Source organism: Xenopus laevis, chromosome 8L (assembly GCF_017654675.1).
Source record: "Xenopus laevis strain J_2021 chromosome 8L, Xenopus_laevis_v10.1, whole genome shotgun sequence".
NCBI classification, from domain to species: Eukaryota; Metazoa; Chordata; class Amphibia; order Anura; family Pipidae; genus Xenopus; species Xenopus laevis.
The window spans coordinates 97,546,418-97,572,615 of record NC_054385.1 but is presented as its reverse complement, the minus strand read 5'-3'; the positions used below and the strand labels follow the sequence as shown (position 1 = coordinate 97,572,615).

At 40.7% G+C, this 26,198-nt stretch overlaps 2 protein-coding genes across 8 annotated transcripts in view; one reads left to right on the top strand and one right to left on the bottom strand.

Moving 5' to 3' along the window:
- ubr1.L (ubiquitin protein ligase E3 component n-recognin 1 L homeolog) overlaps positions 1-11,116 on the bottom strand; it is an 81,791-nt gene extending 70,675 nt beyond the window's left edge. For all 4 annotated transcript variants that reach the window (XM_018231054.2, XM_018231055.2, XM_018231057.2 and 1 more), the window contains exons 1-2: positions 10,967-11,116; positions 10,156-10,559 (exon numbers count right to left, since the gene is read on the bottom strand). In XM_018231054.2, coding sequence (XP_018086543.1) covers positions 10,156-10,221 — 66 coding nt within the window. In that variant the 5' untranslated portion in view covers positions 10,222-10,559; positions 10,967-11,116. The remainder of the gene's footprint in view (positions 1-10,155; positions 10,560-10,966) is intronic.
- Positions 11,117-16,165: 5,049 nt separating this feature from the next.
- On the top strand, positions 16,166-20,137 carry sil1.L (SIL1 nucleotide exchange factor L homeolog). Of its 4 annotated transcripts, XM_041571989.1 has the most exons (3): positions 16,183-16,490; positions 16,905-16,975; positions 18,617-20,137. In XM_041571989.1, the coding sequence occupies exon 3, from the start codon at positions 18,733-18,735 to the stop codon at positions 20,101-20,103; it is 1,371 nt and encodes a 456-aa protein (XP_041427923.1). In that variant the 5' UTR covers positions 16,183-16,490; positions 16,905-16,975; positions 18,617-18,732; the 3' UTR covers positions 20,104-20,137.
- Positions 20,138-26,198: the final 6,061 nt, after the last annotated feature.

The following is a 26,198-nucleotide window of genomic DNA, read 5'->3' as shown; positions in this document are numbered from 1 at the left end:
GAAAATTGCTGAAGCGCCGGAGGGGTAAGTAAAGAGTTAGGGGCATTTGCCATATTCAACATATTCGCCCCTCTAGAATTATATTTGGGGCATAGGCAGTTCTTCCAGCCTGTGCATGCCCAATAACCTCTGTTCCATTCTCCGTGTTTGGTAACAAGCAGGTTACATGGTAAACGGCACTTAGTTTGCCCAGTAGCAGTAACCCATAGAAGCCAATAAGATGTTTGCTTTTAAACAAGTGACCAGTAACATAACTCCCATAGTGTTTGGAAGTGGGTTGGGGGACAATACATTATGGGGTGTATTAATTAACATTCAAGATAAACATCACCGGTGATGTTGCCCACAGCAACCAATCAGCAATTAGACTTTAACAGTAACCTACAATCAGGTTGCTATGGGCTTTTTTGTATGCTATGTTTGTCTCCAATGTTTATAAACATGTTATGTATTAGGGTCTTATCCTGAGGTGGTTATATTTTAGTATGTTATATAGAATGGCTAACTTTTCAATTGGTCTTCGCTATTTAGTTTCTGGATTATTTACCTTCTTTTTCCGACTCTTTCCAGCTTTCAAATCTAAAAAATAAATGCTCTGTACAGCTACAAGTTTATTGTTATTGCTCATCTTTCTATGCGGGCCCTTTCTGTTTCATATTCCAGTCTCTTATTCAAATCAGTGTATGGTTGCTAGGGTAGTTTGGACCTTAGCAACAAGATTGCTGAAATTGCAAACTGGAGAGCTGCTGAATAAAAAGCTAACTCAAAAACTACAAATAGTAAAAAATGAAAACCAATAGCAAATTGTCTCAAAATATCACTCTCTACATCATACTAACAGTTCATTTGAAGGTGAACAACCCCTTTAAAAGACAGGGTCCTAAGAATGAATGCATATCGCATGCTATTCCCCAGCTGCTGTAATAATTGAAGATGTGGAGAGTAACACTATTGGCGTTATGCGTTTGCTTTTTATGTAATATTAACAGCTATTAATTCCCTCCCTAAGACATAAAGTCTAAAATATTTTAATAAGTGTATTATCAGAAAATCAGAGGTTTCCTGGTGCTTTTAAGGGATGCCTTTCATCTTCAAAGAGACAGCGCTGGAGACAGCCTTGCAGGAAACGAAAGACAGAAACAATCAAGGAGGATTAAACTGGCAGGAAATAATGGCCTATTTGATCTGCTAGTAAAAGGATGTGATGGGTATACAGCCCAGTTATAAGCAACTCACAGATTTCATTTTGCTGTATGTAAACCAAAGTATTGTAAACGACGAGAAAACACAATAAACACAAAAGTATATGCCACCCGTAAAAAATATAAATTATGCCGTATAAGCTAAAATGAAATGGTTTTACTTCCTGTGCATGCCCAATACTATTTAGTGATTACTGATGGCATTGAAACTTTTTTTGGGCTCCATCTTGTCCCCTGCTGTTTTAAATGTTACAAAGTTATCAATGAGTTAAAATGGAAGTTCAACTTTACACTATATTATATAACTTGTTATAAGGTCCAAAAGAGCCATGACGCAAAGGACCCACCCACAGGGAAAGTTACCTGTGCTTCCATGGTGTGCAAGCAACTTAAACGACAAAACTTCCTGCACCTTACACGTTAAATTAACTTTTAGTATGTTATAGAATGGCTAATTCTAAGCTACTTTTTAATTGGTCTTTATTTATTTTTTTTAGTTTTTAGGGTTTTTTTTGCCTTTTTCTTCTGACTGCAGCTTTCAAATGGGGGTCACATCTAAAAAACAAACACTCTGTAAAGCTACAAATTCATTGTTATTGCTACTTGTTATTACTCATCTTTCTATTCAGGTCCTCTCCTAATCATATTCCATTCTCTTATTCAAATCAATGCATGGTTGCTAGGGTAATTTGGACCCTAGCAACCAGATTGCTGAAACTGCAAACTGGAAAGCTGCTGAATGAAAAGCTAAATATGTCAAAAACTACAAATAATAAAAAGTGAAAACCATTGCAAATTGTCTCAGAATATAACTTTCAACATTAGTGGTGTAACTATAAAGGAAGCAGACCCCGTAGTCGCAGAAGGGCCTGCTTCCTCTATAGTCAACACGAACACCCCCACCCCTTCCCCAGCAGCTTTCTTACCTGCAAAGGGGAAGCAGATTGCTTCGGCACAGGCGGATAGTGGGTGGGGTCTTGGTGGGAGTGGGTGGAGTCCAGGTGGAAAGTTGGCGGAAGCAGGAAGGAGGATGGGGATCGGAGTACGCTGGGCCACTCTGAAGATTTTTGAGGGGGGGGACTGGCACACTCTAGTTACACCACTGCTCTACATCATACTAAAAGTTAACTCAAAAGTGAACAACCCCTTTAAAGCCATCTGCGTCAAAACACATTCCTTGCACTTCCCTACTGTTGCACCAAGTAGCATTTCATCTGTCCAGTAGTGATGTGCGGGTCGGGCTTTTCTGGGAATTCTGGGGGGGGAGGGAATTGTGTTTATTGTATGTCATCTTATATGAATGGTCTGTACAACCACAGTGGCTTGTGAGCTCCGCTGTGCTGACTCTACATCGAGGGGTAATTTAAGACTTAGGAACATTAACACCTGTGTGGGGGGAACAGGGAGGAGGGACTATGGAGGGTAGGGGTTTTCATTAGTTTGGGGGTTTAGTTCTCCTTTAAATAGGTTATTCACCTTCCAACACTTTTTTCAGTTCAGTTGGTTTCAGATAGTTCATCAGAAATAAAGACTTTTTCCAACTACTTTCTATTTTCTATGTGTGACCGTTTTTCTTAAATTAAAGTTTATTTTTTCACCTTCTAAAGCAACTTGGGGGTGGGGGTCGCCGACCCTGTAAACTGTTCTAAACTGATACATTATCTTTGTCCTTGCTGATCAGAATCCCTAAGTTTCAGGCAGCTGTTGGAATTGATGCAATAGTTGCTAATACTCCAGAGATGCTGCCAAGAAATGTATAACCTAAATTTTGCAAAACAGTTTAGTGTCTGCACCTGAAGTACTGAGCTACCAGACTGAAACACCAGAGAAAGGAACCTTAAACTTTAAACTTAGATTAAAAAAAAAAAAATGGTAGAAAATGAAAAAAGTACAGTACTTTATTTCTGGGGAATAAACGTAAAACAATGGAACTGAAAAAAATGTTTGGAAGGCGAACAACCTCTTTAAGGAAGTTTGGAAATGTTTTGTGATTGTGTGAGCCCAAGTCTCTCTTTCCTGGCCGGAGCCATGCCTGTCCCCTGTAGGATGGCAGCTAGAAGTCTGCACTTTTCTGTCCATAAGGAAAGGAGATATGTCTACACGTTTCCCTGCATCTAACACCATGTACTTGCGTGTACAATTTGTGACATGTACTTAACTACAATTTGTGATACATCCGTTTCCCTAATCCTGCTAACTTGGTGCACATTCCAATAAAGCAGTTTGCATAGTTCAGTGATAGCTTATTATACAGTCTTCTTATTACACACAGCTTATTACGCATCTTCTGGGAATGCTCGGAGCATTCTGGATTTCTCCCATGATTGTAATAGAACAAACACACACAGCGCTTATTGGAAATAGAAAATGTACTCTCATAAAAATGTCTCGTTGAAGCATAGAAAATCAATGACATGACTGAACGGTCTCTTCTACTGCTTATCTTGCGTAACTGCGCAAAAACTTCGCCAAATAAATAAAAGGACAGTTTTACAAGCTGTGATTCACATAGGGCCCAATCCAAAGGGATTTTCTGGTGTTTTTTTCCTTCTGTGATTTTCCCCAGGCAGCAAACGGTTTCATCTGCCATTGCCATTCCCAATGTATCTCAGGAAAGGGAGCTGTGTTGCCCTATTTAATTGCAGTACTCACTAAAGGGTTGTCTTCATTTATTTCTAAAGTTTTTATTTTGCTGATAATCATTTGCTGCACGTGACATTTTAAGCACAAACTAATTACGTGGTAAAAAGGTCATATTAGAGATATTCTTATCCCAGTGGAACATGCTGATGGCAACAGGTATTTTTAAAACACTTTGGTCAGGTTTCCCTTCAGTCTGGTATTAATAGTAGAGATGTCAGAGATAGCAGAGCAGAGATATTCAAGCATTGTGATTTTAAACCCCAGTTGTGGCTCAACATTTTCTCAGGCCGTCTTAAATGGGTGGTTCGAATGGTCAATTCTAAGCAACTTTTCAATTGGTCTTCATTATTTATTTTTTAAGTAAGTATTTGCCTTCGTCTTCTGACTCTTTCCAAATTTCAAATGGGCGTTGCTGATCCCTTCTAAAAAAAAAAAAACTCTGTAAGGCTACAAATTAATTGTTGTTACTTTTTATTACTCATCTTACTGTTCAGGCCCTCTCCTATTCATATTCCAGTCTCGTATTCAAATCAATGTATGGTGGCTATGGTGATTTGGACCATAGCTACCAGACTGCTTAAAGGAGAAGCAAACCCAAAAGTTAAAACACACCTTCGCTCCCTACCCTACATAGGCCCCCTTCCCTCCTCAGAAAACTACAGGGGGTGAAGCTTCAAGCTGGTATAGGAAGATCTGTGCTGCAGATTTGTGTGCTGAGGAAGAAATTAGATTGAAGTACAGGTATGGGATCTGTTATCCCGGAAACCCATTATCCAGAAAGCTCTGAATTGCAGAAAGGCCATCTCCCATAGGCTCCATTATATCAAATAATCCACATTTCAATAAAATTATCTTTTTATCTGTACTAATAAAGCAGTACATTATACTTGATCCAAACTAAGATATAGTTAACCCTTATTGGGAGTAAAACCCACCTAATGGGTTTATTTTATGTTTAAATGATTTTCTTGTAGGAAGATCCAGATTACGGAAAGATCTTTTATCTGTAAAACCCCCAGGTCCCGAGCATTCTGAATAACAGGTCCCATACATGTATATGATTTTGGGGATAGATAGACTCATTTAAAAAACATTTTTTATACAAGGGTCTACTTATTCTTTAATGAAACTCAGGGATTATGCTCAACCGCAGGGCCAAATGTAAAAAAATTATCAACTAATGCAGCACATGAAAGTGAGAAATAAAACTTTCATCTTCAAGATTTGAAAATTTTCGGGAAAAAAAAAGAAAAAAAAATGTCTTTATTCCTGGTGTACTATATGGGGAAAAAAAGTGTTTGGAAGGTGAATAATGATTTTAAAGGCACAATATTTAAGGTAATATAATGATGTTTACAACAGTTCTAGTAATACATGAAAACCCATTAGCAGGCAGCAAATACTGGTCAGATGTTTGAAGGTAAACATCTCATTCATAGTCAGAGGTTACTAGATCTGATGCAAACTATGTACTTTTTATTACATGGTGTCCAGGCCCAGACTGGCAATCTGTGGGTTCTGACAAATGCCTGAGAGGCTGCTGTAAGAAGCCATAGACACTCACTATTTATTGGGCCTGTGGGGGCTGATTGGGCCTCTATGTACCGGATATGCCAGGGACTATTTTGAAACCCAGTCCAGACATGATAAAACTAAACATGTTTTTGCCTTATATATCTTACATTCATATTTCATAGGTTAAGGCTAGAGGCAATTATAAGAGCCATCACCAAGAAATAAACCCAGTACAGGTATAGGATCCCTTATCCGGAAACCCAACATCCAGAAAGCTCCGAATTACGGAATGGCTGTCTCCCATAGACTCCATTTTATCCAAATAATCCAAATTTTTAAAAATGATTTCCTTTTTCTCTGTAATAATAAAACAGTAGCTTGTACTTGATCCCAACTAAGATATTATTAATCCTTATTGGAAGCAAAACCAGCCTATTGGGTTTATTTAATGTTTAAATTTATTTCTAGTGGACTTAAGGTATGAAGACCCAAATTACGGAAAGATCCATTATCCAGAAAACCCCAGGTCCCGAGCATTCTGGATAACAGGTCCCATACCTGTATCACAAAAAGCAAATGGGAGTTTTGACCAAAAAAATACAACTTGAAAACTCGAAAACATGGGCAGATTAAAATTGAAAAATAAACAAAGAAGCAAACAAAAACAATGCTGGGTATTACTTTACTTGACACTGTAAGGATTTCTATCCATTGCACCAGTCTGGAGAAAAAGTAACTCAGCACCATCATTGTTTCTTACTTTTTCTAGGTGTCACTTGGTAGATGCATCTTACAGTAAAGCAACATTTTTGCATTTCACTCTACTGAGCAAGGCTGTGCACCCTGGGAAGGTAAGAAACACAATTGTGCTTTTTTTACTTTTTTTCTGGGCTGTTGCATTTTTTCTGGGGTAAGTTGTGTAAAACACTTGAGAAAAACATCCCCGGTGATGTTACCCATAAAAACCAATCAGCAAATATTTCAACAAGTTAGAAAATAAAAGCAAATATCTGATTGGTTGCTATGGGCAACAGGACCAGTGAGTTTTTTTCCAATGTTTTACACAGCATGATAAGTAAGCCCCTATGGGGTTATGTAATAAAAGGCACTAAGTTTGCTCAGGAGCAGTAACCCATAGCAACCAAACAGCAGGTAGCATTTACTGGTCACCTGTTTCAAAGCAAATGTCTTATTGGTTGTTATGGGTAACTGCTCCTGGGCAAACTTAGTGCCTTTTATTACATATGGGGGTATTTGTAATAAAAAGCACTAAGTTTGCCCAGTAGCAGTAACCCATCTGCCTTTAGGGCAAGGCCAGACGAGGAGATTCGGGGAAGTTTTGTCGCCTGGCGACTAATCGCCACGTCTTTTGCGCGACTATCTCCCCGAACTGCCTCAGCGTTTTTTCCCCATAGGATTACAGCGCAAAATCGCCTGCGCTAATGCACACGCGGCGATGCGTTTTCAATAGTCGCCCAAAGTTGCCTCTTGAAAACGCATCGCCGCGTGTGCATTAGCGCAGGCGATTTTGCGCTGTAATCCTATGGGGAAAAAACGCTGAGGCAGTTCGGGGAGATAGTCACGCAAAAGACGTTTCAATTAGTCACCAGGCGACAAAACCTCCCCGAATCTCCTCGTCTGGCCTTACCCTTAGACAGAAGACCAGTAAATTCTACCAGCTGATTAGCTGCAATGGGTTACTGCTCTTTTATTACATAACCCCCTTGATTTTTTTTTTTTTTTAGTCATACTATAGATTACATTTTTAAAGGACAAGGAAAGCTCAGTGAATGTGCAGTTCATTGGGCTTTCCTTGTCCTTTAAAACTGATCATGTTAGTAGAAGAAAAATGCCATCTATTGGATAGTGTAAAAAACAAAAAAGGTTACTACTGAAGCAAACAATTTCCAGAAGGAGTGAGCCATAGAACTTCCTTGTACAAGTGCCAGCTAATGGTACTTGGAAAGTCAAACACAACACTGGGCACGCTAGGTTCTCTGCAATTAAAATACCAAGTCCCAAGCATTCCAGATAATAGATCCCGAACACCAAGAGCAACATGTGGCATACAAAATAAAAAAGGGGGTAAATAAAAAGCATGCCCAGCACATACAAGTGGATGTAATTAATTGTAGGATTCTCAGCATATATACATAAAGCAAAATTAGTAAAAGCATCATATTACAGTATATACAAGCAGTGATTCCTGCAGTCCAAGAACATTATACAGTGACTGGTATTGGACACTGGTACCAGAAGACATTATACAGCAGTGGCATAACAAGTAGGCAGCAAATGGTGTGTCAAATGGTATCACTGAGCATAGCCACCAAGCACACACTATTGCCATCAACATACAGTGCCAGGTATACTTAAACCAACATATAGACTAATGGCCAAAAGCAGATCTCACAACTGTGAGTTACTTAACTGTCCCGACTTTCTCTTTGATTTCCTGCACTGAACAGCCAGAAAAATACACAAAGTTTCTGAGATGTAATTAAATAAGAGGCTTTTGGCAGAGAGCCCAGAATACAGCAGCTGCACTTAGATACATTTGTAACAATTTAAGATAAGCAGGTCTCTTGGGGAAACTGTGACTTGCAGCTTAAAGAGCAATTCACCGTCATTAGCAAAAATGTAATAACACATAAAACTGTAACCTAAAAGCCCCAGAAATGTGTTCAAACTTTCCACAACCTGCAAATTTTGTAAAATGGATGTGGTATTTAGGAGGTGTGGCCATAAAATGGGTGTGGTCAAAAACATTTCGGCCCATGTAGCGTTGCAAATCTGTTTATCCATCTTTCTATTTTCCAAATGTTGGGAGGTATGCAAAAGTAATTTGTATATTAAAAAGAAAAATAATATGAAAAAATACTGGCCCCACGAGCACATTATATGGATGTGCCAAATCTTTATTTTCAGGATTCAGGCGAATTCCGAATCCTGTGCAGACCGAACCCTGTTTTCATAGTGAGGTATTTTCATGAATCAGAAAATTATGCGAATGCTACATGAGTTCGGATTTAGTTTGGTCATGTGTTTCAAATCCTCCAAATCGATTTCCTGCTGAAAAAGGCTTGGGTTCGGCCAAATTCCTAACCAAATACTGGATTTGGTGTATCTTAAAGGAACAGTAACACCAGTAAAGTAACAAAGAAATGAAAATATCATGTAGTGTTGCCCTGCACTGGTAAAACCGATCTGTTTGCTTCAGAAACACTACTATAGTTCATATAAACAAGCTGCTGAGTAGCAATGGTGGAAAATGAAAAAGGGCTATATGGTAAAGGATAAATAGTAGATAACAGATAACATTATGTTCTACAGAACTTATTTGCCATCTACTGTGTAACTTGAGCTTTTTTTCGCTTCGTTTTCCGAAGTCGCCCGAAGTTGCCTCACGAGGAAACTTAGGGCGACTTCGGAAAGACAAATGAATCTGACTGCCATCCCGCCTGCGATTTACATTCAAGCAGACGGGAAGGCAGTTTCAGGGAGAATAGTCGCCCAAAGAAGTAGCGATTTGTCGCTGGGCGACTAATCTCCAGAAATAGCAGTGTGTGTCCTGGCCCTTATTAGTAGGGCCAACACTGCATTATATTTTTATTACATTAAAACAATGTCATTTTTTTGATGTAACTGGTCCTTTAATTAAGTGTAAGGCAGTTGGTTCTGCCATGCCACCCCAAAGACATAATAGTAAATGATGGTGTACATTACTGGTACCCTAGGAAAATGAAATACAGCGAGATGCAGAGAAACACCACAGGCACAATGTCTGAGTGCTTTCCCAACCCCCCACTCTAAAATAATTGTTCCGTGCACTTTAGCAAATACAGCACACAGTCCTACAAGCGTCTATAGGAAGAATTCACTTTTATATTATTACAGTAAAACGCAGTGGCTACCGACACCCTAGGCATATACTATAAAGTATATAAAAAAAAAAAAAAGACCAGACACTTTTAATTAGAGAGAACAGGCACCCAGAGCAGTCAGCATTAATTTGTCTCATTCGCTAGCCTAGGGCTGGCTGTGACAATTTGCATATCATTGAAAGATTCACTTGTTTGAGGACACCATCTTCACATGTATTTGAATTTTACCTTATTATATAGAAATTAGGTGGGGCCCTGAATGCCTGTTGGGCCAGTTTCAGTGGCACCGCTTTCATTGCTGCGACATTCAACGTCTTACTAAACACTCTCACTGCCCCCGGTGTTGGGACTCTCTCAGTAACCTCACTAGCCCTGCTCCTACCCTCTGCATCTGTCCGACTAATGTTAAACTTCCAGTGTTAAAAACAGGTTATTGTAGATGGCGAATGCAGGTATTGGCACTGGCCTAGCCACACGCCAGTTAAGTAATCCAGGAACAAATGAGAAGCCGATACCTTGAATGCTGCAAACAAGGTGATCCCTTATTTATTGCATGTTGCTCCAGACAACCTTACACCTGGACATGTGGTCCCAAAACATTTGATCGGTTGTCTGAAGCACCATGGAATAAACAAGGGATCACCCGTTTGCAAACTTCCAGTGTTGCCAGCAGGCCCGGACTGGCAATCTGTGGGTTCTGGCAAATGCCAGAGGGCCTGCTATAAGGTCCCATTTAAAGTCAGTATTTAATGGGCTGGTGGCGGCTGTTTGGGCCTCTATGTGGGCTGATTGGGCCTCTGTGTACCTGAAATGCCAGGACCTATTTTAATTCTCAGTCCGGACCTGGTTGCCAGTCTTATAGCTTTGATACAGGGCCATATTCCTTAATAAATCAATAGATGTATTCTCACCATGGCATGCATTTCTCTTTCCCCTGGCTCCCTGCCATGTTCCACTCTTCCACCTCCAGCCTCCATCTTCACAGCTCCTGACACCGATGCCTTGTCACATCACCCAGGCAGAACAACAGCACTGGAAGCCCAAGAGAGCTGCACTTGTAGGGGTACAGTAGAGACACTGATGATATAATAGTATAGTATAACAGGGAGTCCAGACAGGCACTCTGTGTCACTAATTCTGTGGGGCCCTGTGCTCTTCAGAGTACAATAACATCAATACGCAAGTTTTTCAGCACTTCCAGCTTTGTAAATCCCAGTGTGCCCCCAGCAGGCATATCCACGGCAACGCCAGGCTGAATTCTCTTCAAGTCGAGCGGAAAATATGCTGCAGTTTTACATTTCTTTGTGTGATGTGCCTGTAAATATAAATGCAAAGAAAAAGCACATAAATGTAGGATCTGTAGAAACTTTACATACCAAAGTTAAAAGAATTTAAAAAACTGATTTTTTTTTTTGATTTTTTTTTTTTTACAACTTTATTTCTCTTCATACTAAATGGAAAAAGGATACAAAAAATGCCCTGGGCAGATCACTGTCACCCTGACATGATGTTGACATGCAAATCTACAGTTCTTGCTCAAACATTTCTACTAAAAACTGAAAGGGATGCAGAGGAGCAGCAATGAAGGAGGCATCACAACATCTCTGCAAATGGGCGTTAGATAAAGAGGCATAATGTGTCGCTCTCATTGCCTGGTGTTATATGCCCCCTCTCCTTTAAATGTATAGCGCCCTCAAAAAAATGTCCGAAATGGCATTTTACCTCATAAGAACGTCATTGAAGCAGAGCTGCAGTAATATCCTCTTTGCTCAGTGCCCGAGCTGAAATGAGGGCTGGGCGTATCCTTCCATTCTTCCACAGGAAGTGGTCATGTCAGTGAGTGACAAGCAAAACTCTGCAATAGGAGCCCAAGCCCCGCCCTCATGTCTTTCTGCTCTCAGTCTAATCGAACTGTTGTGCTGCTGAGGGTGATTAGTGAAGCTGCAGCTCTCCTGCTTTTCTCTGCTGCATACATATTATAAATCTCACTCCCTGCACTTTTATGTGCATATCTTCTCCTCTGTATAACAGCCTCCCATGGGACATACACCTTCAATTAAAGCAGTAGTTCTTATTTTTATGCTGGGGCCCTCCTGCTGTCACAGAGGTGTACACAAACCCCATGTCATGAGGGAGTCCTCTGTTTTATTAAGCCTAAAACTGGCCATCATACGAAACAAAGATTTGTATGATTTTCGGATCGTGTGTGGAGCGTCCCGACATGTCGATCAGTCAGTCAGTCAGGTTAAAAGATTTATATCGGCTATCGATAATAAATCTGCATGTATTGCCAATATCAATGGGAGACCGTCACTACTGTTTGTCGGACATAACTTTCATACAATTGCTGTCTGTCACTTAATGGCCTGCTCATCATGTGATGTGTTCTATTTGCTACTTTATATTAATCTGAATGGTTAGCTGCAGGTCAGAAGATTGGCACGGACAATCGTTCGTATGACATAGGCTAATAATCTGCACTAGTGATGTGCACATGTATCAGATCTCAGCCTGAGGAATCCAGCTCCTCTTCTGCTGCCAGCCAGATACATTGCCTGGCTCGGGTGCATGCAGAGGCGGTGGATTGTGGAGCAAAATGCATGTCTGTCTGCACCCAAGCTGAGGCAATTTGGGTGCAGGCACATCAAATAGGAGCGGAAAAGTGGATTCTCATCCTGTGTTTCTCAGCAGGCCCAGATCCGCTCCTTGTTGCAAATGAGGCAGAACAGATTGAGCAGTTACAAGCAGGGCCGCCATTAGAAATCACGGGGCCCCGTACAACAAAATTTTTGGGGCCCCCTGGGCCCCGCCCACACTGACGACCAAGCTCCGCCCCATATCCCGCCCACATCGCAGTTAAAAGACCACACAGACATCAGCGCTAAAAAAGTAACCCCCCCCCCCACACAAGTTGTAAAAAGCTATTGATGGTCAGGGCCCCCTTATAAAAAAAATTGGGGCCCCAAAAAAAAAAAATTAAAATTTTTTTTTTTTTAAAAACATTGGTGGCAGGGGCCCCCTGTTAAAAAAAACTTGGGGCCCCAACAAAAAAAAATGTAAAAAAAACTAAAAAATAAACAAACATTGGTGGCAGGGGCCCCCTTCTAAGTTAAAAACAAATTGGGGCCCCAAAAAAAAATTTGAAAAAAAATTAAATTTTTTTTGAAAAAAAAAAAAAACATTGGCGGCAGGGGCCCCCTTATAAGTTAAAAACAAATTGGGGCCCCAAAAAAAAATTTGAAAAAAAAAAACTGGTGGCAGGGGCCCCCTTACAAGTTAAAAAAATTTGGGGCCACCAAAAAGAAAATTAATTTTTTTTTTAAAAAAAAAAAACCCAAAAGAAAACAATGGTGGCAAGGGGCCCCTTACGAGTTAAAAAAAAAATTGGGGCCCCAAAAACAAAAGTTTTAAAAAAAAGATTGGTGGCAGGGGCCTATAGAATATTAAAATAATACATTGGTGGCCAGGGGATTAAAAAAAAAAAAACACAAACTGGTGTTCAGTAGAATTGAACTCATGGCTTCAGTACTTCAACTTCGCCTCCTTTCGTGACTTCGGGTCTTTTCACCGCTTCAGGACTTCGGCTTCGGCTGTTTTCGTGACTTCGGGTCTTTGCGCTGCTTCAGGACTTCGGCTTCGGCTGTTTTCGTGACTTCGGGTCTTTTCGGCGCTTCGTGACTTCGGCTTTTTCCGTGACTTCGGGTCTTTTCATCGCATCGGCTTCGGCTTTTCGGCACTTCCGCATTCGGCACTGAAGAGGCAAGACGTACGGCTCGGGCGCTCGTAAGGGGGGCCCGGATCTTCAAAAAAATGCAGCGCTGCCGGGCCCCCCTTCATGCCCGGGCCCGGTACGCTTGTCCCCCCTGTCCCCCCCTGATGGCGGCCCTGGTTACAAGTATATTATCAGCAAAGCTTCTGTTTGCTGTCTTTTGAGGCAACAAACCTGATTCCCCCTTCTAGCAATGTATTTAGCACCCCTAACTTACGACTGACGTCACTTCCAGCACACATCACTTCTGGTTACCAGCCCAGTGGGCCCTATACCCCTCATCCGAGGTAAAGGCACCCAAGTGCCACTCCTCAAAAGCTGCTGCCATAGGTAAAGGTCCTCAGGTGGCAGACAAACAAATGTTGGTGCAAGGCACTCCGGAATGCCACAAATAGATCAGACCAGAGAATAAATAAAAATAGAAATCTTTATTGTACAAACATCTCTTGCCTGATGCGTTTCGTGTCTCTAGGACACTTAGTCATGGGCTTGAACATTTTTCAAAGAAGGGTCAATATTTAAAGGTCAAAAGACCAACCAGAAAAAGGGGGAGGGAAAAAACATAGAAGGCCTATTTACAATTTAAAGGGATCACAAACTCTTTTTGGGAATTATGCACATCTCATAAATGAAAACAAATACAAAAGCAAAAATAACAAAAACATCTTGTGTACATCTCATAAAACCAAGGACAAATCCATAAGAGACATCGTACAGACAATAAGAAGATAAATAATTTAATTCTGTAAAAATATGATATAAGATGTCAACACTGTAATGTGATATTTGAATATTATATATAGTAGAAAAAAAGGTCCTCAGCTGACTTTTAATAAATATGGCTTTGCTCCCTCCACCTGCACTTCATCAATTAGCCGTTTATAAAGTGCAGGTTTGTACTGTATAACAAAAAATGCACATTTCTGGTAAAAAAAAATGTAAATTCAGGACCTGGAGTGGCTTTTGTTAAAGTGACACAGCAAGTTTTTCAACTTTTTTTTTTTGATCGCAAGTTCATTAGGGCAGGGCCATTTTTACTTCTCTGGTAAACCGGTTGATGTTTTCTGTATGTAATCTTTATGTTCAGTGTATACACCCATTTATTGTACAGTGCAGTGTAATATGGTGTTGCTTTATCAATACAAGTTAATAATCATAACAACAATATCATTGAATAATAAAACTGCTTGTTTAATGGAAAGGTATTTTTGGTGCCTTGGAACTTCTGCTTCCCATGGGGCACGTCTGCAAGACTTACAGCCAGGGATGCTTTGCCATGAAGCAAGGTGGGAACCTTGTCTCAAACAGCAGTGTGCCTCAGATGGTTTGTTGTTAACTGTTCTGGAAAAGATACCAGCCTTGCTATAAATGTTGCTTTTCTTCCAAATTAATTACATTGGCATAAAGTATAATTTTTACTGGCCAAGTGGCAATCCTATGCAGAAGTGATGTAGTCCCAAATCCCCCTGTAGGAACACAAAAGGTAGGTGCATGGGGTAAGTGCGAGCAGCAACGGGAAAGCTGTCCCAGTGTATCATGGGAAGCAGAGTCACCTATGTAAAATGCATTACATACACCCGACTTACATAAAACTTACTTATACACTTACAATCCAGGGTCAGCAAAACACTCCATCTAGTGGCATAGCTATAGAGGAAGCTGACCTTGCAGTCGTGGGGGGGGGGGACCTGGGGGCCCTGACCACTGGGTTTGCTTCTTCTGTATACGTTTCTGTCTCTATCCATCATTTCCCTAAAAGTGAGTAAATGTATTAAAACACAGTAGGAGGGCAACTTTCTTATGCATTATTATAACTAAGTTGTCCACAAGCTGTCACAGAAAAACAACTGCATTCAACTATGGATTGAAGCAGAGGCATTTTGGGTTCTGCTGACGTGATGACCACCTCGCAATTACCTTCAGAGCCAATATTCTAATTACATTTTCCAGTTAGAAAACTTGTTAAGTGCCTCCTGGCAGCAATGGATGTAAGTAGTAGTTCTCTGACAGCTGAAGGGACCGGACTGGGCTGGCGGGACACTGTGAGAAAACCTGGTGGGCTGAGGCCCACCGGCCCAGGCTCACTACCTGCATGAAGCCCTTGCCACTGCCCCCGTCCTTCCTACCTTGTCCCCTTCACGGTTTCCGAGAATAAAATGGTCCGATGCTGCCACCTACTCAAATGGAAGAGTATTCTTATTATTAGTCACAGTGCTGTAACCATTGGGAGCCAGACTCCCCACAGAAAAGTTTCCCACCCCTCCCAACTGGTGCAATCGCTCGCAGCAATCATCAACAGCATCAGTGGTTGGTAGCTTTGCTGGTTAACAAGCATGGATGCCAGGCTGGCAAAGCTAAAACCATATAGTCTGCAGTGTTTGCTGTATGGTAGTTACGCCACTGATTAGAAAAAAGCACAAAGTGGCTATCCAGCTCCAGGGTGTAGGCAATTCTTGTTCACTATGCGCTGTAGGTAGAGTTGCCACCTGCCGTGTATTTTAGTGGCCTGGTCAGTAAAAATTAAGCTTGATTCCAATGTTATTAATAGTGGAAATGCATAAAAATATACGAAGGCCAGTATTTTTTTCAAGAAAAGGTGGCAACCCAAGCTGTAGGGCCACTACCCAGGGCCTTATTTTCTATACAGGAACCCATACATAAGACAGCAGCTTCATGAAGAAACCCATGGGTACATATAGATGTAAAAAAAAAAAACTGAATTTCTTTTATAGCTATCACCCCAGCCCACCACTGAATACCAAAGTGTTCAGTTTACATGGGACACAATGGAACTATAAAGTTTGGGGGAAATGTACACAGGGGCGTAACTATAGAGGAAGCAGACCCTGCGGCTGCAGGGGGGACCAGGAGGTATAGGGGCCCCATGAGGCCCTAATTCATATACAATTTCAATAAATATTGGTAAAACAAGTCAACCTCTAAACATTTTGGGGGCCTGAAAAATAATTTGCTGTGGGGCCCAGTAATATCTAGTTACGCCACTGAATGTACAGCTCCACTAATCACCATGAGCAGGAAAAATCTGAGACTGTCTGTACAGGCTGTGAGCAAAACAGATACATGGGGGTGGGACTTGGGTTGCTATTGCACAGTTCTGCTTGTCACTCACAGTTAATGATCACTTCCTGTGGAAGAATAAAAGGGAACGCTCAGCTCTCATTTCAGCCCAGACACTAAGCAGACAGGATCTCTTTGCAGCTCTGATATAATGACATTTTAAAGAGGTAAAATTCCATTAAAGCCACGTTTTTTTTCTGGGCCAATATACATTTAAAAGAAAGGCAAATATATTACTGAGAGATGAGCAAGACACGAGACGTCTCCTTTAAGGGTCTGTCTTTTGAGCATTGCCGCTTTAAGACGTTGTGCACATGTGCAGAAGTAAGCTGACGTGTTGTAAAGGAAAATAAAGTGGCTTCCGGGTTCAGTTGAATAAGTGAGCTGCAGGTGACCCAGGTGAGTGAACACATGCTGTGTAGCTCTGTGATCTCTTATTGTGCTCTCCAGATTATCTGAGATTATGTGTCCCAGCTTCCCAAACAAAAGCAGTTTGTTATGGAGCTGGAGTTTTGCTGTTAGAGAAGTGAAGCTGAGACCCATGTCATAACAACAATGCATGCTGGACACAAACACTGTTTATAAGCAGGAATCAAGTGTATTATGGACACATATTTATTTATATATATATATATATATATATATATATATATATATCCACATATTACTTTGAACTGCAAGATTTACTTAGTCTACCCTCGCAAACAGGCAGCAGTTTGGAAATGAAAAAATAGGGCCAGAAATGAAAGCCAACCAGTTAAAATACCATAGCACATATGTATCCTCACACCTAATCTGCTTTCTGGTTGCCAGGGTCAATGTCTCACGACAACCACATTGCATATTCAATCACCGTATGGAATAAGCACAACATGCTGATACAGGTATGGGACCAGGGGGTTTCCATATAACATATCTTTCTGTAATTGGGATCCTCCTATCTTAAAAGGGTTGTTCACCTAGCAACATTTTTTTCAGTTCAATTGGTTTCATATAGTTCACAGAAATAAAGACCTTTTTCCCGTACTTTCTATTTTCTGTGTGTGACTGTCTCTAATATTGAAGTGTGAAGTCTAATTTTTCACCTGTCTAAAGCAGATCTGGGAGGGGGGATTGCTGACTCTCTAAATTGATACATTTAGTTGATTCTTATCTTTGTCCCTGTTGAGCAGAATCCCTGAGTTTAATTTAAGGCCGTTGTTATAATTGATTCAATAGTTGCTAATACTATAGCTGCTGCTGAGAAATGTATCAACTAAATGTTGCAAAATTGTAACAGTTCAGAGTCTGAACCTGATACATTTCAAAATGTATCTTTATACATTTAAATATGCTAAACTTTTTTCTCAACCTTCTGAATGCAGCATGAACCATTTTCTAGTGTTTGCTGTACATTCTAATTTATATTGGTCTGGTGCTATGAAATATTGTAAAATTCTTTAGCCTTCTTGCATTCCTTTCTCTCCTCCGGTAATTAATAGTGTTTGTTTACATCACTCTCTGTATAATGAGCTTGAATTAGGAGTTACACAGGAGTTTAAGGGTAGAGACACACGCTGCGATTCGGGGAGATTAGTTGCCCGGTGACAAATCTCCTCTTCTTTGGGGTGAAAACTCAGAAAATGAAGAGCAGGGAGGCAGTTCGGGGAGATTTGTCACCAGGTGACTAATCTCCCCGAATCACAGCATGTCTCTGCCCTAATGGCATACCAGGAGATTAATAGCGATAAATCTCTGCTTCTGCAGACGACTAATCTCCCATGTGTCGCTTCAGTCTCCCAAAATCTCTTGAAATGAAAATCGCCGGTGGGATGGCACTCGGAACACTTTGTTTTCCGAAGTTGCCTCACAAGGAAACTTTGGCCGACTTCAGAAAGTGAAACGCTCCAAGTGCCATGCCGCCAGCGATTTTCATTCTAGCCAGCAAGAAGGCAGGGGAGGAAGTTTGGGGAGATTAGTCACCCTGAAGAAGAGGAGATTTGTCACTGGGTGACTAATCATCCCGAATTGCAGCGTGTGTCTCTGCCCTAAGGGTGGTGGCAGACGGGGAGATTATTCACTCAGCAACAAATCTTCTCTATTGCGGGCGATTAATCTCCCCAAATACCTTTATTTGACCGGAAATCTGAAGCGATGCCATTCTATCGGCGATTCATATTTTTGCCGGTGGGAAGGCATTTTGGGGAGATTGGTCATCGGCAGTAGAGAAGATTTGTTGCTGGGCGACTATCTGCCACCACCCTAAACATGTGAGGGAAGTTGAATTAAATAATGTTCTCCTTCTGCTACTGCTGTAAGAACCAAGTAAATCAGAAAAGAAAGCACTATTAGCAGTTGACAATCTGAGATTAGTATCACACTTCCCTCTATATGTTCTTGTATTGATGCTGCTTCAAGGTAATCCTAAAAACCTTGTCTTTAAGAATGATAATTTATAGAGCAAGGGCCTATGTTTATAAAACACTGTGTATTTAATCAGGTGTAAAAATTCTCAAGTTCTTTCCTGCTGTTTCTCCCTTTACCAGGTTATATTTTGAGAGTAACATTCCAGTTTGGGAAACTGTGCAGCTGTGTTCACATCAAGCAGTTCGTGTGAAAACTGGATCCTGGTTCTACTTATGCTCCTTTGCAAGTTCTTACCATGGATTTATACTGTTCTTTTATACGAATTTCCAACCATGTGAAAATGTCCACCTTCGTTTTATTAACATTGTGTTTCTATGTTGCCTTGAGCGACCGGAGTCCAGAATATGCTTTAACTAAAGTTACTGAAGCTGAAGATTATGGTAATGTAGAAGCAATAGTAGAAAATGAACAGGATCCAGAGGATCAGGAAATATTTTACCCTACAAGGGAATGGCAAGTTGTAAAGCCTGGCCAGGCAGTTCCTGCAGGACTTCACATGAGACTGAATCTTCAGACAGGAAAGAATGAAGCTAAACTTCTAGAAGAGCAAGAGGGCAAGGATAGGCCAAAACAGACACGCAAAAGTTCAACCATCTCTGACAAATACACAAAAAAAGAGCTAAAAGAAGCTCTAACTAAATTCAAAGAAGGAGCTGAACAACTCAGTCCAGCAGAAGAAAAAGATTACCTGCAAGATATCAAGCAAAGATTTCGGCCTATAGAGGACTTGCAAAAAGCATTCAATGATCTTAATATCAACGTGGAGACAGATTTTGAAATCATGACAAAAATAGTCAACAGATTTAACAGCTCATCCTCTACAACTGAAAAAGTAAGTGCCTTGTATGATCTAGAATATTATGTCCATCAGGTGGACAATGCTCAGAACCTTCTAAAATTAGGAGCCCTTCAACTGCTTATCAACAGTCTGAACAGCACAGACACATTGCTAATTGAAAATTCAGCATTCGTCATTGGCTCAGCACTGAGTAGTAACCCTAAAGTTCAAATTGAAGCATTTGAGGCAGGTGCATTACAAAAACTGTTAGTCATTTTAGCAGCAGATCAAGAGGTTTCAGTAAAAAAGAAAACTCTGTATGCGTTATCATCTATGCTGCGTCAGTTCCCATATGCTCAGCAGCGCTTCATGAAGCTGGGCGGTCTTCAGATACTGAAAAACTTCTTTAAAGAAAAGAATGCAGAATCTCTGTATATCCGGGTGATCACTTTACTCTATGATATGATTATGGAAAAGATGCTGCTTTACAAGGAAAATAATACTGAGCAGTATGAACAGAAATATCAACAGTACAACCAGATCAATCTTCTGGAATCAATCACTGAACAAGGATGGTGTCCAATTATTTCCGACCTTCTCAGGTTGCCAGAAAACGACTCACGAGAAAAAGTTTTGAAAGCTGTATTGACATTAATACCCCTCTGCAGGGCAGAGTTCTTGAAGGATGGCAATCTCCTTACTCTCTTGAATTCTCTCCGGAAAGAATATGAAGGTTTGGCTGCAGAAGAACTCCGTTCTGGAGAACAAGATGGTTACTTTAGTGAACTTTTAAGCTTAACGATTTCTATTACTGATAAATTAAAATGAAACTATAACTGCTAATAAAGGAGTACGTGTCATACTTAGTGTGAGATTCTCTGCTGCATGCATGATGGTACATTACTTTTGAGGTTAAAGTGAACATGCTAGAACAAGAATGATTTCATGCTATAACATGTGCAGTTTATATGACAATATAATTACATAATTAGACAGGGGTAAGTAATTATATGAGATTACATGGAAGAGTTCTGATCCAGAGTGGTCGCATCTGACTTGGAGTCATAGGGACAGGGGGCCTGGACCAAGGGGTCTGCTTTCTCTAAAGCTATACAGAAATTGCCCCCATTCTCCTACCTGAGAGTAGGGAGCGCGGGGGGGGTAGTCAGGGTAGGGTAGGTTTGGGTTGAAAGGGTGCACCGGGCCCTGATCAAACAGCAGGTATACTGTAGGTAAGGAGCTTCTGCTCCTTGTTACTTCCTCATCTGCCAACTTATCAGGCACTGACCAAAATGCAGTGCTGACACATTTGTATGCCCCTATGGTCAGCTTTATAGTGCAAATAGTGCTGATCACCTGTTATCATTATGGAACTTTTTAAGGTAAAAATGGACTGGGTATTTGAACCCAGCACCAAATGTGAAGCATGAATATAAACAGGTTAAAATTCAAGGATCCACTTAAAAGAATTGTTCCGTATGAAAATAAAACTGGGTAAATAGGCTGTGTAAAATTAAAAAAATTTCTAATACAGTTAGTTAGCCAAAAATGTAATATATAAAGGCTGGAATGACTGGATGTCTAACATAATAGCCAGAACACTACTTCCTGCTTTGTAGCTCTCTTGTTTTCCACTGATTGGTTACCAGGCATTAACCAATCAGTGCCTTGAGGGGGGCCACATTGGTCATAAATGTTTTCTTTTGAATCTCAGCTGCATGCTAAGAATCAATTGCAAACTCATTGAACAGTTATGTCCCATGTGGCCCCCCCTTAAAGTCACTGACTAACTCAGAGTTAGAGAACTGAAAAGCAGGAAGTAGTGTTCTGGCTATTTTGTTAGACATCCAGTGACTCCAGCCTTTATAGACTAAAGTGTTCCTTTAAAGGAGAACAAAAGGCAAAATCACTGGGAGACCCCTGGACCCGTGCTCCTGTTCACTGAAAAGTGCACTGGCCCATGATACTACTGTAAGAGTGCCACAACACTATCTTCCTCTAAAGATACCATGCATACTGTGCAGTCAACGTAGAACTCCTACCTCCCAACCAATGGCTGAACTACTGGGGGAGCAGGGGATGCGATTGTACCAGGGCCCGCACCCCCTCAGGGCCCCCTGGCAGCTTGCTCACCACTAAAGCCATATGGGGTGGGGGTGCCTGGCTGCATGTCCTGGCCCCCCACTAGTTACGTTACTGCTCCTAACTGCCCCGTTTTTCTCGGGACAGTCCTGATTTTGACAGCTTAGTCCACAGTCCCCCCTTTCTTACTAAAATGTAAATCTCTTTGATCTCCAGCAGTGATGCCAGAAAAAGATACAATGTTTCTGTAATGTAATTAAATAAGAGGCTTTTGGCAGAGAGCCCAGAATACTCGGCACCTGCAATTAGATACAATTATAACTAAGATAAGTAAAGTTACAACTGTAACTCTTTTTAATAAGCAGGGCTTTTGGGGAAACTGTGACTTGCAGCTTAAGGGGTAATTCACCTTCATTAGCAAAACTGTAATAACACATTAAACATTGCCCTAAAACCACTAGAAATGTGTTCAAACTTTCCATAACCTGTCAAATTTTGTAAAATGGCTGTAGTATTTAGTGGGCGTGGCCATAAAATGGGCATGGTCAAAAACATTTTGCAGCAGATCTTTTTGTCCCACTTTCTATTTTTCAAATGTTGGGAGGTATTAAAACTCATACTTTGAAGCAAAACACTGATTTTTTGCTCTGCTGGGCATATGCACCCAATGCCAGGCTGTACAGAAGATATATGCAGAGGAAGAAGATTGCTATATCGTCCCCCCTACAGTTGTACTCCACACTGGTGCTGTTTTCAGTGAAAAGAAGGGGTCTGAGGTCTCAGGTAAAAAATGATAATCCCTGGGAGGGGGACTAACAAATTGGACCCCCTGTTTAATACCTTCTTTCTACTTTAAAATACTTTTTAGAAGTATTTTAAAGAAGTTTGTTTACAGGCCTCCTATTAGGTGCAGATTTGTCAGGCCCTTAGTTATGCAGTACCTTGACTGCATGCAAAAGAGCTTATTAGAGTACACGAGTAGATACCCTTGAAGAGAAACAATTAACATTTTTTTTACAATTTTAAAACACCGAATAAAGTGAAAATTAAGTTTTAAAAAATATATATTGTATACCATTTTTACATATAAAATCACCAATAAATTAGGTAATGATACATTTTAGGTGGAAATATCTGATAAATTATCTTACTAGGGCTATGAAAATGAAGTATTGTTGAGAGAAAGCTTCTGAACTCTGTTGGATGCTATCAACCTCCATAGCCAGGTTTGCTGTCAAATAATTGTCTTCATCTGAATAGAGATAAGCACCTCTATCAAACCCCTTCCATTATAATATCATTACTGTGCATAAAGTATATAACATTTTTGGGGCTACTGGTGCAGTGTCGCAACCTGCTGAAGGATTCATTGTGCATGGCATGCATTTTATGCACAATTTTAGCAATAAATAAATTTAATATTGTTTTGGAAGGAATTTCAAAAATTAGAGTGCTGTTGTTATGGGTAAGAACTCATGATACCGCATTCACGAACGAAGAGAATAGATAATTCACTAAAATTTTAGGTGCAATATTCAATATCAATGTTTTTTATCGCCCTTTAGTGAAGAGAAGGTGTGTTATGCATTTTTGTAGTAACTATTTGGTTGTTCCTGTTTTCAGTAACTTTAGCCAGGGCTGCCATCAGGGATTTGCATTTTTAAAGGAGACATATAGGATAAAAAAAACCTTATTCTTGTAGGCACTAATGTATACTATATGGTGCCGGTTTTACTTTTGGGCAAAAATATTGTCTTCAAAATAAGCACCTTTATTTGAGCTCCCCATAGATGTTCTCTGGTCCCTGTCCCTGAAGGGTAAACGTGTTATAATGGTCCCTGCCAGAAGCACAGAAAAAGGGGGACAGCCAATAACAGCCCTGCAGTTATACAAGCAAAGAGAGGCTTCAGTTCCCTATCAGGTCAGCCTAGCTGCTGATTGGTTCCTATCCTACAGTGCAGTGAGCTGATTGCTGGGAAAGGAGGCAGCAGGAAGTGGAACCAGGGCCAGAACTAGGGGTAGGCAGAATAGGCACATGCCTAGGGCGCAAAGCTGGGGGGGGGCGCCATGTCCGGTCCCGTCTCCCCGGCCGCTGCTGTAATTTCTGTGCATAGATGCGCTTCTGCGCATCTGCGCACAGTTTCCGTCTCTCCCCGGCCGCTGCTGGAATTTTTGTGAGTAAATGTGCTTCTGAATGCACGCTCGCTCGCCTAGGGCGCCTGGCTGGGTTGGCCCGGCTCTTAGTGGAACAGATGGGCGGGTCTAGTAGGGTTTTTGCAGATATTTCCAATAAAGTAACCAGAAACACAACTTTTTAAAGCACATTCCTTCTATTTCTAAAGGAGTTTAATGCACTGGCACATTCTTGGTTTTTTTACCTAACACGTCTCCTAGATCAGTCATATAATGCAATGAAACATGCAAGAAAAGTAATGAAAGAAAGAGGATATAAGAGGAGGGTTTTTACGCCCACACCTCTTCCTGTTTCAGTTAGAACCTGCATTATTTCCTGTCATGTTATCAGAGTGACACACACAAAAGGGTGACCCAAGGGAAAAGTAGAACAATATTTGCCAAATGCTAACTCTATTCTGCTACTCTGCTGTTACCCACATGCCTTATTAATTCACGGGTTGCTCCTCAGTACATTAAAGGAGAAGGAAAGATGTTTACCACTTGGGGGTGCCAAATGTTAGGCACCCCCAAGTGATTGTATTGTTTTATCTGCAACCCTGGGCCAGTGCTCCTATCAGCAGAAAACTGCATTGGCCCGGGGTTATACCAGTGAGCACCACGGAGCAATCTCTTCCTGCTTCTTTTTTCTTCTAGCGGCTGCGCATACACAATAGAGTGAGAAGCCGAACTTTAACTAAAAAGTCAGCTTTTTCATTCTACTGCGCATGCGTCTGCCCCCGGAAATTTGAAGACAGAAGAAGCTGGAAGAGGATCGCTCCGTGGTGCTCCCTGGAATAACCCTGGGCCGGTGCAGTTTTCTGCTGATAGGAGCACCGGCCCGGGGTTTCAAGGTAAGTAAATACATTCACTTTGGGGTACATAACATTTGGCACCCCCAAGTGATAAACAACTTTCCTTCTCCTTTAACAAAAGTTTCTTAAAGACATTCTGTCTAACCTCTTTTACCTAAATGATGTACTTCTTGTCTCTGTAACACCATTTACAGCAAGTCACAATCAGTAGAGTACCGTACCTTTAAACTGCCTGTGCCTCTTCACCCCGCAAATAAATCTTCAGAGGGGCCCAGCACAAGCACTGCCTCTTCCAAAACCCTCTCCTGCCCTTTTAAAGGCATATACAAATTGCAGTTGTTGTGTCAATACCTTGGATACTATGTATAAATGCAGCTGTGTATTCTTCCTACCTTTTGCCAGTGCCTTGAACTACAAGGAATATGGCCTGCCAAATAAACTTAGTGCTTGCTCTCCAAATGATGGGGACAATGTTGGTGGAGAGATCAGTGATACAATCATCCATCAGATAATGAAAGGGATCTGGGACTGCAATTACCAAAATTAAGCCCAGGGTGTTTGCCTCATTTTATTTGGGAATATTATTGCTGCAGTTGAGTGCTTGGAGGTTGTGATTCATAGGCCAGCAATTCAATGAGCTGTATGAACCTAATGCCCCATCTCAATCTGCACCAAACCCAGCATGACGTTTACCAATAATTTTTATGCCAGCCTGTTCTTTTCTAGACATCAGGTATGGGTGGAGCATAGGTGCAGAGGTCACCAGCGACATAAGAGAAACAGGCAGTGGCTTCTTCTGAGAGGTTGGAACAGGCTGGTGATGTCACCGTAGGTGGAACGCCATGGGAATGTAGGATTTTGTGTAAAGGTTGTGCAAGCAAATATGAAGTCTTTGGGTGTAACAAATTAATTTAGTGTGGAATACTGTAATATTTGCTGAATTATTCCAGCTTTGTGTTTTTTTTACTGCATATAAAAATAAATACTTATATATAGCATAGAACTGGCATTTTTAATCATGTTACTGGTGCCAATATTTTCTGTATACATTACCCTCCTTAAAGGGAAAATCCACACACATTATAAAGTTAATTAATTTATATTTTTTAAAATTTAAGCTTTTTGAAAAGTAAACATAATTTTTAAGCAACTTTGCAATATACATTAATTAAAAAATATTCAGACTTTTCATGATTTTTAATGGTTTGGAACAGTCCCCTGCTCTCTGCTGTCTGACAACTTTGCTGAGCTGTCTGACTACTGTCTGACTGTCTGACTACTGTTACTTTGTATCAACAGCCATCTGTCCTCAGCCTGCATCCTCCAAACCCCACAATTCCCTGCACATGTGATTTCAATAAGGAACACAAGATCACAGTGCCTCTTTATCAAATTTTGGTTTGGAAGCCGGAGTTCCCCTTTAAGAGGATAGATTTCTTTGTTGTTGCATTTTCAGTGTTTGGGTTGACCAGAAGCTCATATTTAATAAATGACATAAGGCTGAAATATTTCCAGATGCACGAAGGCAGTCAAGATAGGTGCCAGTGTACTAAATATGCAAGTTATATATTTCTAAGGATAATGCAAGAATAATCACACCTTGTGTTTGGTTTAATATGACATGTTGAATAACCTTTGAAATGTCACTGACTCTGTGTAACCTGAATGTAATTGTATATACTTAATTTTTGTTTTGTTGGAAAAATTTAAAAATCAATAAAACAATTTGGAAAAAAAGGATAGATGCCAGTGGCATAACTATAGAGGAAGCATGGGGGGCTGTTTCTTCTGTATAGGGGGCCCACAGGTGAGCTGCCAAGCATACAAAAAACTTTTTTGAGGGCTCCAAAATGA